General features: G+C 57.8%; 1 protein-coding gene across 1 annotated transcript in view; it reads right to left on the reverse strand.

Moving 5' to 3' along the window:
• ATP6V0A2 (ATPase H+ transporting V0 subunit a2) overlaps positions 1 to 12620 on the reverse strand; it is a 38840-nt gene extending 26220 nt beyond the window's left edge. The window contains exons 1-6 of the mRNA XM_070066095.2: positions 12312 to 12620; positions 8513 to 8591; positions 5902 to 5999; positions 3308 to 3445; positions 2030 to 2115; positions 375 to 501 (exon numbers count right to left, since the gene is read on the reverse strand). Coding sequence (XP_069922196.2) covers positions 375 to 501; positions 2030 to 2115; positions 3308 to 3445; positions 5902 to 5999; positions 8513 to 8591; positions 12312 to 12428 — 645 coding nt within the window. The 5' untranslated portion in view covers positions 12429 to 12620. The remainder of the gene's footprint in view (positions 1 to 374; positions 502 to 2029; positions 2116 to 3307; positions 3446 to 5901; positions 6000 to 8512; positions 8592 to 12311) is intronic.
• Positions 12621 to 12685: the final 65 nt, after the last annotated feature.

The raw sequence follows: 12685 nt of genomic DNA on the forward strand, positions 1-12685 counted from the left end.
AAATAAATTTTTTAAAAAAAGAAGACTGGCCCATCATTTTTTAAGTTGCAAGGTCATGGGACTTGAGGAGAGCCTAAGAAACTCCCAGAAAAAGGAGACCAAGGACACAGGACCCCCAGATCAACACATGGTTCTAAACCACACCCTGTGCCGGGACAGAACCGGGACGGCGAGGTACATCTGGTATCTAGTCCACATCTTGCCCTGGTCTCATCTTGGCAACAGGGAGAGCGTCCTCGAGCTCAGGGACCACACGCAAACGTGCCGGAGGATGGTCAGACAAGACATCGGGTTCAGGAGGAACGTTCCTTGGCCTAGACTTGCACTTCTCTCCCGTCTGCCACAGGCAGCAGGTGGTCACGCCGGGCACTCACCGTTTCGGGGTCTTCGAGGGGCTCGTCCAGCTCGGCGTAGGTCAGAATGGTGTACCCTTTGCAGACCCGCCACAGCATTTTCTCAAATGCTTCCACTTTTCCTTGGTTAATCAGGCCAGACACAAACCTGTGAGACAACACAGACCACCCAGAGGCAGTTAGAGGCAACCAAGAGGAGTGAGGAAGACATCCATTTCCAGCCAAATGGTGAGGCAGCCCCAAGCTCTCCAACTGCAGACACCTGACACGCTGCACAGAATTTATGTTAATGCTTGTTTATTTATTTACTTATTTATGCGAAAGGCAGAGTGATAGAGAGTGAGAGACACGGAGACAGAGTTCTTCCATCTGCTGGTTGGCAGACAGCCCAGACCAACAAGGCTGGTCCAGGCAGAAGCCAGAAGCCAGAAGCCTGTATGTAGCGCCATCCTGGTCTCCCAGGTGGGCAGCAGGGGCCCAAGAACTTGGAACACCTTTCCGCTGCCTTCCCGGGCGCATCAGCAGGGAGCTGAATCGGAAGCAGAGCAGCCGAGACTCGAAGCAGATGCTCCGATACGAGACGCCAACATCGCAAGTGGTGGTTTAACCCACTGCACCACAAAACCCCACCCCACAGATAGAGTGCTTTTTAAAATACGTTTAAATGGCGGCCGAGCCAGGAGTAAACAGAAACTCCTGGAGTCAAAACCTGAGACAGACAGTCTGGTGCTTAGGGCAGGCCTGGGCGCCTGGGCAAGAACCGATCGCCCCAAGGCAGCACCTGTCCACACCCAGAGCACTTGCACAGGAGACCACGAGTAAGCTGGTGTGCTTCAGTTTGGATCTGCACGGAGGCAGAGTCTCCCCTGAGAACTGATCAGTGTGGGTTAGAATTCACCCAGGTTTGGGGCTTGCGTTCACAACGCGGGGCCGGCGCGCTGGCGCAGCAGAGTAAGCTGTCACTTGTGACGCCGGCATCCCACATCAGACTGCCGGTTTGCAATCCGGCTGCGCCACTTCCAACCCAGCTCCCTGTTAATGCACCTGGGAAAGCAGCAGAAGACGGCCCAAGCACTAGGGCACCTGCACCCACGAGGGAGACCCTCCTGGCCCAGCTCTGGCTGTTGTGGCCATTTGAGAAGTGAACCAGGGACTGAAGATCTCCCTCCCCCTCTCCCTCTCTGTGGCTCTACCTTTCAAATACATGAATAAATCTGTTCTTTTAAAATGTGCACTCCCTGCACAGTCAGAACACCAACAGAGAGCCCGCCCTGAGGGGCAGACGTGCAGCGGCTGCGGGGCGGAGGGCGTGCTTGGACTCTCCCAGCCCTGCCGATGAGGAAATGAGAAACGTAAGCTTGCGAGCATTTCTGTAAATATTCACAAACTGTAAATCCAGGTCACACAGGGAGGTGGGCTGCCACCAGTTCAAGTGAGCAAACAAACAGGAGAAAAGGCCAAAGGAAAGCGGCATGAAGCAGGACCAACGAAGACAAACGGCCCGGCCCGGCCCGGCCCGGCCCCCGCGATCCCGGCGAGCGACAAGACCTCTCCCTCCAGCCGCACCCTGCCTAGTCGACAAGCTGAGCACAGGAGGGCGGCGGCGTCCGGAACACCCCCTCACCCAGCGCAGGCTCAGCCACGGGAAGGCTCACGGCCCCGGCACTGCCACCTACCCTAGTTTGGCTCCCAGCCTCTGCATGTTGTAGTCCAGCAAAGAATCATTCTCCAAGGAAGGGAATTCTTCGTAAGTGGGTTCAAACTAGAAAGAGACAGAGCAAACCACGCACGTCTCATTAAAAGTCACACTTTATTTCTCATGCCATCTTTTTTTAAAGAATTATTTTATTTCTTTGAAAGAGTTACAGAGAGAGGCAGAGCCAGAGAGAGAGAGGTCTTCTGTTCCACTGGTTTACTCCCCAAATGACCGCAACAGCCAAAGCTGAGCTGATCTGAAGCCAGGAGCCAGGAGCTTCTTCTGGGTCTCCCACGTGGGTGCAGGGGCCCAAGGACTTGGACCATCTTCCACTGCTTTCCCAGGCCACAGAGAGCTGGATCGTAAGAGGAGCAGCCGGGACTAGAACCAGCGCCCATATGGGATGCCGGTGCTTCAGGTTGGGGCTTTACCCACTACACCACAGCGCCAGCCCCTCTCAAGCCATTTTTCTAGACACATTCTCAGAACATCTTACTTAGAGCCGCTGTGAAGGCTGTGTGATAACTTAGCTGCATAACTTGGCTCTGATAAATAAGGAGACACTTCCGCATCCCTTCCTTGGAAGGCACCTGAGGAGTTCTATGTAAGAGCAGTTAAAACTGACGTCACCGCCCTAGTCCGAGCGGCGATGAGTGCGTCAGAGGCCACGGCTTGGTCACGGGAGCGCGAGATGACATGGACTTTCCTGTCACACACCACAGAGCACAAGCAACGTCCCTGCTCTCAGTGCCTCGGAATAACCGTGCTGTTCAGTCTCACAGAGAGGCTGTTCACGGGGTGGGCATTTGACAGAGGCCCTGCAGAACACCACTCAGGAGGCCTGCGTCCTGTCTCAAGGTGCCCGGTGGAAGTCTTGGGTTCACTCCCACGCCAGCTCCCTGTAACGCACCTGGGACGCAGCAGGTGGTGGCTCAAGCCCCTGCATCCCATCCCCGCCGCCCACGTGGGAGACCCGGACGAGTTCCGGGTTCCTGGTTTTGGTCTGGCCCGGCCCGGGCTGCTGAAGGCATTTGGGAAGCGAGCCAGTAGCTGGAGGATCTGTCTCTGCCTTTCAAATAAGTAATTTTTTAAATGGGGGAGGGGGGGCATTTGTCAACTGAAGACTACAGCATTTTACACAAATGAAGCGTGTTCATTGCTAAAACCAACCCGCCCAGAACAAGGCTCCCGGGGCTTTTTAATTTCCTACACTCGGGGCAGCAGCAGCAGCACGCAGCGGCACAGGCGCGCTCCGTACCTCCACGTTGCGCTTGACGAAGGCCTTGGTGACCCGCAGCACATGCGTGTACTCGACCAGCTCCAGCAGGTTCCTCCTCAGCTTCTCCTTGTTCCTCGTCACTTCCCGCAGCTCCACCTCCAGCTTCTGCAGCTGCTCCTGAAACACACAGCGGCGGCTGCAGGCGACCCTAGACGACCCCGGACGACCCGGACCACCCCGGACCACCCGGCACAGCTCCAGGCACCCGCCCACTGGTACCAACACCAGCGGCGTTACAGCCAGAGCCGTGCACGGCAGACGGAGGCTTTGCCGACGCATCTCACCCGGGCCATCTGTGACGGCTGCAGGGCAGCAGCGGCTCCGAGCGGCCCTGCCCCTGCTGACCCACCCCACACGTCCGTCTCCCTCTCCACCTGGGTCCCCTTTACTTCAGCAACACAGAACTGTGCTGAGACCATCTCCCCTGAACGGGTACTCCCTTAGTCCCCAGCTTAAGATTTTCTGTGCGATTAATTGGGCATAAAAATTCGAGAATAATTCTTCGTTACTAATGAGTTTATCAGCAGCAGGTGCGTATCCCAGGGCCAGGACACCAGTTCAGACGCCTGTGTCCCATGCTGCAGCGCCTGAGTTTGACTCCCGGCTCTCACTCTGGCTCCTGCTTCCCACAGCGCAGACCCTGGGAGCAGCAGTGATGGTTCAAGCGACTGGGGTCCTGCCACCCACACGGCGGGAGCTCCCAGCTCCTGGCTCCGGCAGGCATTTGGGGACTGAACCCGCAGTTGGGAACACATGAGCACTCTCACCCTGTCTCTCCCTCTCTCTCTCTCCCTCTCTCTCTACCCCACCCACGTCTCTCTACTCTCAAATTATGTTTAATTTTTTTAAATGAGTTTACCAGCACAGCAACTGAGGAAAACAGTACGGCTGTTCCTCTGCAGGCTACAGCAGAACCAGCACGCGCCCCAGCAATCCCACTGCCGGGCGCAGAGCCTCACTCCGCTGCAGGGGCACCTCGCTCCCAGCTCACTGCAGCCGACACGGGAGGGCGTGCGTGCACACTGGGACTCTCAGGTGCAGCAGCGTGGCACCACCACGTGAGGTGACACGAGCCAGGCACAGAGACAAGCGCCACATGACCTCACTAACGCGCAGAGCCTTTCAACACGGGTGGCAACAGGAAGCTCACAGCACAGCGGCGCTTACCGGAGCTGCGGAGGGAAGAGGGCAGGCAGGGATGGGGAGGGCGAGCGGGCTCTAAGCCACAGGAGACGCAGGAGCAGTCCTGGGCCACTGCGCGGTGCGGTGACTAAAGATGACACTAACTACTGTAGCTTTCTCTAGTGAAAACAAGTCCCGGGGACAGGAGTGTGACTGTTTTCTCCACATAGAGATGTTCACAGGGCCAGACACACTCACTCTCCCTGCACACTACACGTGTCCACACAACGGAAACGTCACAGGATACCTCATAAGTATGACAATTGTTTACATGTCTGTTAAAAAAAAAACTTTTAATGAAGAAATTAAGAGGGCCGGTGCTGTGGCACAGTGGGTAAAGCCGCCACCTGCACTGCCAGCATCCCATATGGGTACCAGTTTAAGACCCAGCTGCTCCACTTCTGACCCAGCTCCCTAATGGCCTGGGAAAGCAGTGGAAGATGGCCCAAGCGCTTGGGCCCCTGCACCCGTGTGGGAGACATGGAAGAAGTTCCTGGCTCCTGGCTTCGAATCAGCCCAGCTCCAACCATTGCGACCATTTGGGGAGTGAACCAGCAGATGGAAAACCTCTCTCTCTCTCTGCCTCAGCCTCTCTGTAACTCTGCCTTTCAAACAAATAAATAAATCTTTAAGAGAAAATTAAGAACTGACAAAACTACATGCAAGATAACCCTAATAAGGCGTTGCAAAACTAAGCATCACAGCCGTGGAGGCAGGGCTCTGTAAAACCAGTCAGCGATCGAAGAACGCCCCTCTCAACAAACCCCCTAGCACACCACATCCAGGACTGCGTGCGGCTGTGCAAGCACCGCCCACAGCCATCAGCACGTCTGTGGTCACCTCGTCCCCACCCCATCTGACAGGCCACACCACATGCCTGCCTCCTCCTCTCTCCCAAGGCCACTCAGCCCACGTCACTGGCCTTCCTCCAGGTAAACAGAGCGGCCCTGGTCCCACGGCGGGAGCTGTCTCACAAGAGCCCCCGCGAGCTCTGGCTTGGGTCCACAGTGATGAACCCGAGGATGACACGGAACCCGACGTGGCCGCCTCGCAGGGGGACGCCGACACACAACACCCGACTGCGGGCACACGCTCCCTCCCAGCACACAGCCCGTGAGTCCGGAGGGGACCCTGGCTGCTGCCCGTCCCAGCAGATCACCACCTGGAAATCAAGGGGGCGGGCAGGGAGCGCAGGGACAAAGGGCAGGCCTGGGCGGCGAGCCCGGCGCGGGAATCTGCTTCCTGAGGCATCACCTGACCAGTGAGCGGGTGCCATGACCCCGGGGGACGCAGCCACAGCGCCGCCTTGAGAGGAAAGGCGGGAAGGCACCAGGCAGCACGGGTGTGTGTGTGTGTGTGTGTGTGCGCACCCAGACCGCCGCACGTCTCACCTCCATCTCCAGAACCTGCTTCAGGGGCGGTGCGGGAGGACTGGCCTCTCCCTCGGGAAGGGCGATATCCGCTCTGCTGATTTCCTGCACCAGGTACACTGGGGAAATGAAGTTAGCACACGAGCTACAACCCGCGAAGCCCAACCTCGTAAACGCACAAAGCCCCCGACCTGCAGGCACCGCCACGCCGAGGCTGCGGCCACAGGAAACCCTCCCAGCTCTCCCACTCCAGAACCACAGCAGATCCAGGGCAGCCCCAGGAGACGCCACCACGGCTTTCCAGCAGTCGCCCTTGGGAGCCGGGCCCCCAGGAAGTCCCCGAGCTCCAGCAGGCAGGGCACCCGGGGACAGGGTGGAAAGCCAGGCTCTCGGCGACTCCCGGGGCAGCCCTCGTGCCGGGACGCAGGACGACCGGTCTGCCCTGGCTACTTAAGGAAAAACTGGATTTGTGAAACAAACAGCACACCAGCCAGAACCTAATTTCTTCCTTTAGCTTGTGTTTTCAATCCCATGAGGAGCCCTCTTCCTCAGGACCGAAGCCACGGCACCTGTTGAAGTGCCTGCCAGGCCTACCTCCGAGAAGTGTTACCACCTGGAGAGTGGGCCAAGGCGTGAGCGCGGGAGGGGGAGGAAGACAAAGCAGTCTTCCCAAGGACACGGCAAAGGCAGCACGGGCTTTCACGGCTTCCGACGGACACAAACGGCTTTAAGCAATTTATAGCCAACTTCACTTCCGAATTCCGTTTTTTATTTTTATGTTTAGTGTGCATCCCTTTAGAAACAGTTTAAGCTACAGGAAGTCCTAGACACATCTCAGGGGTCATCACCTTTGCCCTCTCACTCCCCACTGACCCACACGTGTTTCAAAGACAAGGACACAACGTCGCCCACAAACACAACCCAAGGAGTAACTGGTACAAAAGGGAACGGACCTCCAACGGCCGCAAGTTACTGCTAATGTCAAGCGTGTAAAACCCCGGGCTGACGTGGTGCAGCGGGCTGAAGCCACCACTTGCAACCCCCTCGTCCCCTATCAGAGCGCTGGCTCACGTCCCCGGCTGCTCTGCTCCCACTCCAGCTTCCGACTGATGTGCTGGGAAGGCGGAAGTGCTGTCACCCATGTGGGAAACGGATGAAATTCCTGGCTCCTGGCTCCAGCCTGGCCCAGACCTGGCTGTTGCAGCCATTTTGGGGAGTGAATCAGTGGAGACCTCTCTGTCTCTCTCTCTCTGCCTTTCAAATAAGTAAGTAAATCTTTAAAATATACACATGACATTCAAACTTCCAGAAGTCATTCTGAAAGTCGTGCTTCCTCCCCACCCCACGTCTTCTAATTCTTCTACAAAGTCTGTACTCCAGCCAAATGTCTGTCATTTCCCCTCTTTTAATGTTTATTTTACTTGAAAGACAGAGAGAGAGAAGTCTTCCATCTGCTGGTCCTCTCCCCAGAAGGCTGCAACAGCCAGAGCTGAGCCGATCTGAAGCCAGGAGCCAAGAACTTCCCCCAGGTCCCCTACTTCAAGGATGGGGGGGCCAGCACTGTGGCATGGCGGGCTAAGCCTCTGCGGTAGCACTGGCATCCCATACGGGCGGCTGCTCCACTTCCAATCCAGCTCCCTGCTAATGCCTGGGCCCCTGTACCCACATGGGAGACTCGGAGGAACCTCCTGGCTCCAGATGGGCCCAGCTCTGGCCATTGCATCCATTTAGGGAGTGAGCCAGCAGATGGAAGACCACTCTGTAGCTCTGCCTCTCAAACAGATGAATAAATCTTTAACAAACAAAACAAGGATGGATCTGTAAACAACTACTTGAGGCTAAGAAGTTAAAGGCTTTAGAGTTGAAGGAGGCATCCCTGGGTGCTGGGTCTGTTACTGGCTAACAATCCGAGCTGCCCTGCCCTGCCCTGCCCCGCACCTGCGAAGGAGGCCCTGGAGGAATGACCATCAATGTGTCCGCCAGGCTGCCTTTGCGCCCTGACCTAATCTGACATTAATATATTAAGGTATAGATAATATTTTTAAGTTAACAAAACACAGAAGATTGGCTACCTTAATACCAGGAAATTCTCTGCAGCCATTAAAAACAGCAAGTGAGCTGCCCCCCCTCCATCTTTATTTGAGAGGCAGGGAGGGGTGGGGGAGAGAGCCCTCCCCCACCCACTGGTTTACTCTTCAAAGGCTTACAGAGGCTGAGGCCGGGCTGCAGCCAGAGCCAGGAGCCAGGAACTCAATCCAGGTCTCCCGTGTGGGTGGCGGGGACCCAACTAAGCGAGCCATCACCAGGGCCTCCCAGGGCCTAAACCAGCAGGAAGCCGCAACAGGGGACGCGGCCACCTGAGTCTCCGGCCCAGCTCGCCCCCACGAGTTTATGGACGGGAAGACGCTACGGAAAGCTCTCTTTAGTAAGGAACAAGGGTAACAGAAGACCCTCCCATGGTCTCCGTAACCCTGCTTCTGCAGACGGCAGGCGAGGTCTGGATCAATCTGCACGACGACAACAGAGCCACTACCGGAGCACGACCTTTCCTCTCTGCCTTCCGGTACTTTCTACAACGATCCGGTTCACTTTCATGAACACCATCAAGCTGTCAAACGGAAAGTGAACTTACCCAATATTCGCTCCAGCTCTTCACACCTCTTCACCTCACCAACAAATTTTCTTTGAAAAGAACTTACATTCTGGTTGAGCTGAAAGATGAAAAATCTGCTTTACTCTTCTAAAACGTGAAAATGCATTTTATTTTTAACACAAACGCTATTGCTGTGGGTGTGGGGAAGTGGGCCCCACTTCCACCCTCCTGGACGGGCCATGAGCCACATGGCTCCTATGCCATCATCCAAAAAGTCCAAAAATATCCCTTGGCCCAGGGGCCGGCACTGTGGCGCAGTGGGTTGAAGCCCTGCCCGCGGCGCCGGCATCCTATATGGGCGCTGGTTCGAGTCCCAGCTGCTCCTCTTCCGATCCAGCTCTCTGCGACGGCCCGGGAAAACAGTGGAAGATGGCCCAAGTCCTTGGGCCCCTGCACCCACATGGGAGACCCGGAAGACGCTCCTGGCTTCGGATCGGTGCAGGTCCAGCCATTGCAGTCATCTGGGGAGTGAACCAGCAGATGGATACCTCTCTGTCTCTACCTCTCTCTGTAACTCTGTCTTTCAAATAAATAAAATAAATCTTAAAAAAAAATCCCTCGGCCCAGAAACACCCCACCCAGAAAGCGCATCGCTGCAGCAGGTTGACCCCAGCACCCCACACGAAGCGCCAGCTCCAGTCTCGGCTGCTCTGCTTCCAGTCCAGCTTCCCGCTAATGCACCCATGCAGGCAATGAAGACGGCCCGAAGACAGCCTGGGAACTTGGGTCCCTGCCACCCACGGGAGACCCAGAAGAAACTCCTGGCTTCAGGCCAGCGAAGCCCTGAGCATTACAAACGTCTGGGCAGCGAGCCAGCACACAGAAGACACCTCGCTCTGTCTCTCCCCCTTTCCCTCTGTAACTCAGCCCAGGGCTCCACCTGCAGACCATGCCCAGGAGGCGGAGCAGTGGTGGCCGGGGCGGAGGGGCCGGCTCGAGACGAGGGCTCTCTGTACTTGGGCACAAGGACTCCCGGGTGACCGCTCTACACCGGACTGCGGGGATGGCTCTGAAAACCACGACTTGCACACCTGAAATGGGTGAGTCCTGGCACACAGCTTTATGCAGCTGAACAGAAACTGATGTTCAGCCACACAACTGACCAATGTGAATAACAAAAACCGATGTTTTAGATGACCCGGACTTTGATTATATTAAGAAATGTTTTATTAAGATTTTCAGGTATGATAATAATGTTAAGCCTATGACTTTTTAAAAATCCTAATTTTTTTTTTTTTAATTTTTTGACAGGCAGAGTGGACAGTGAGAGAGAGAGACAGAGAGAAAGGTCTTCCTTTGCCGTTGGTTCACCCTCCAATGGCCGCCGCGGCCAGCGCGCTGCAGCCGGCACACCGCGCTGATCCGATGGCAGGAGCCAGGAGCCAGGAGCCAGGTGCTTTTCCTGGTCTCCCATGGGGTGCAGGGCCCAAGCACCTGGGCCATCCTCCACTGCACTCCCTGGCCACAGCAGAGAGCTGGCCTGGAAGAGGGGCAACCGGGACAGAATCCGGCGCCCCAACCGGGACTAGAACCTGGTGTCCCGGCGCCGCTAGGTGGAGGATTAGCCTAGTGAGCTGCGGCGCCGGCCAATTTTTTAAAATTTATTTGAAAGACAGAGACAGACAGACACCTCCCATCCACCAGTTCCCTCCCCACAACCGCAGGGGCTGGACCGAGTCGGAGCCGCAGCACAGAGCTCCACCCAGGCCTCCCACGTGGGCGCTCCTGCACCAGGGCCCACCCCATGGCTACTAGACACACTCACTGAAATATTAAAGTATATGTCTTTGGGTTTACTTCATCCAGTTTGGGAGAGGGGAAGGGGTGAACAAGTGGCCGTCACTCTACATTATGGGACCCGGGGGTCACTGTGCCCTTGTCTCCACTTCTTACAACACAGAGCTTAAAAAAATTAAACATTTAATGTTTAATGAAATTAAGAAATTGTCGAGATTTGTGTATAAAAGGCAGATTAAGGATACTCAATGTGAGTTAACTATATAAAAACATAAATGAAAACATTAGTAGAGAAATGATCCACATTACAGAAAGGTGAGGAGTTACTCCCTGAGTTATGGGATCCTGCGGTCTGCATTTCTACAACAGACACATACGGCTTCTGTAGTTAAAAATAAAATCAGACCAATCATTTTTGCTGAGAAGCATTTAACACGAGACTGTCTCGTTCCGCCCAGGGCTCGTCCTGGGCACCCTCAGAAACACTCAGACAACCGCTCGGCAGGAAGGTCCTCCCAGCACCGGGGAAGCGGGCGCTCCCAGTCTCAGTTCTTGGTCAGTTTTTTTGTTTTTTTTAGAATTAAGCAGAAGATAATTCCAATTTCACTTCTGTTTGTCACCTTCTCATTCCTTTCTGGAGGTCAGATAAAGCCACCAGTTCCGAGTCCCTGACGACAGACGCTACCCTACCTGCAGAGTAAGAACGGGAAAGGGAAGCGATGCGGCCGCCGTCCGTTTCCCCCTGCCCCGGCAGCAGAGTAACTAACTGCACAGCACGCCCCACACCCAGGGGCTTCCTGGCACTGGCTGGCCACCGTCAGCTCACATACACTGCCTCTCCGCTGTGGGGCTTCTTCTACAAAGTTAAGTTTCAGTTTTGGGTTTTTTTTCCCCTTTTGAAGGCCTACAGTATAAAACACATTTCAAGAGAGATGCATCTGAGACAGGCATTTAACGGAGATCCCGGGCCCTGGCACCACCAGCACCGATATCCCCGCGTGGTCTTCCCGTTCCAGCAGCTCCAGGCGTGAGATGAGCTTTCCCAGACGAGACCTGCTGGCCAGCGCAGCGCCTGGCACCTGTCTTCCCGGGGCTTACCCCTGGCTGTCACCCACTCCCTTCCCCAGAGCCAAGCCAGCAAGAAGGACTGAATCAGCGAGAGCGGGAGGGAGGCGCCGCGCCCGCGGGCCCCGCAAGGAAGAGCCGGGCGCAGCATCCTGGCTTCAGCTTCCTCTGGACCCCAACGCCCTGCACCTAAGGGCTGCCACCCAGCAACAGGAGCACCTGCTGGGATCTCTCGGTTCCCACTACGGGGCGGGCGGATCCGCCCCTGCCCTGCTGGGCTCAGCGCGGCACCTGCCAGCTCCAGGAACCAGGAAGAGCCCGGGACGCCTCCCCCACGCCTCGAGTCACCCCGGGACGCCAGACCTTGGGCAGGGTGCTCCCCCGGGAAGGCGGAGGGCGCTTAGGGCACAGCAGGCGGCGCAGGCGGGAGGCCGGAGCATCAGCTCCCTCCCGCCTCCTGCCAGAACTCGGGACTGGGGCCGCCCTGCGCACCAGCTGGGTCCCCAGTCAAGGCTTGTTCGGCCACTCCACAAGCGCCCTATTGACGGCCGAGGGGACCCCGCAGGGGACCAGTCAGGCAGGGGCCGCCGCCCGCTGGGCACACAGCTCCCTCCACCAACGCGCGGGGCTGCGGCCTCTCCCCGGCCGCTGCCAGCTCACTCCCCACAGCGAGGGCCCCTCTCCCCGAGGCCGGCCCGACGGCTCCCGAAGGCGGCACTTTCTGGCAGACCCGTCTCCCCGCCTCGGCGCCCTCTGCTCCCGCGAAGCGCCCACCATCACCCCACGGGGACGCCACGGGGTTTGCTCTCCGCGCGGCTCGGCGCCCCCCGCCCCGGGGAGACCCCGACCAGCAGCCCCACGAGCCGGGGTCGGCCGCCAGCTTCGCGGAAGCTCGGGGAGGAGGCAGGCCGGGGCCTCGCGTCCCCGCCCGGGAATGGGAACACGGGCGCGCCCTCCACGGCCGGGGGACACTCACGTCTCGGAACTGGACCAGGCCCTTCTCGCCCAGCGCGCTGAGGCACTCGTAGGCCGTGCCCGACTGCAGGAAGAGCTGCGCCAGGCACATGGGCTCGCTCCGGAACAGGGACCCCATGGCGGGCCCGCCGCGCGCTCAGCCGGGACGGCCCGGGCCTCGGGCTCTTCCTGGGCCTGGCCGCGGCCGCGCAGCATGGGGCGCCGGGCTGCGGGACCGGCCCGGGTCCTGCCACCGCGGCCGCGCTCCCGCCGCCGCCGCCGCCGCCGCCGCCGCCGCCGCCGCGCCAGCCAGGCCCCGCCCCCGAGCCGCGGCCGGTTCCGGTTCCGCCCCCGCGCCCCGCCCCCCGCCGGCCGACCAATGGGTGCGCGGAGTTG

The sequence above is a fragment of the Oryctolagus cuniculus genome, chromosome 21 (genome assembly GCF_051225735.1).
Source record: "Oryctolagus cuniculus isolate XC-2025 breed Fujian yellow rabbit chromosome 21, ASM5122573v1, whole genome shotgun sequence".
Taxonomy (NCBI): domain Eukaryota; kingdom Metazoa; phylum Chordata; class Mammalia; order Lagomorpha; family Leporidae; genus Oryctolagus; species Oryctolagus cuniculus.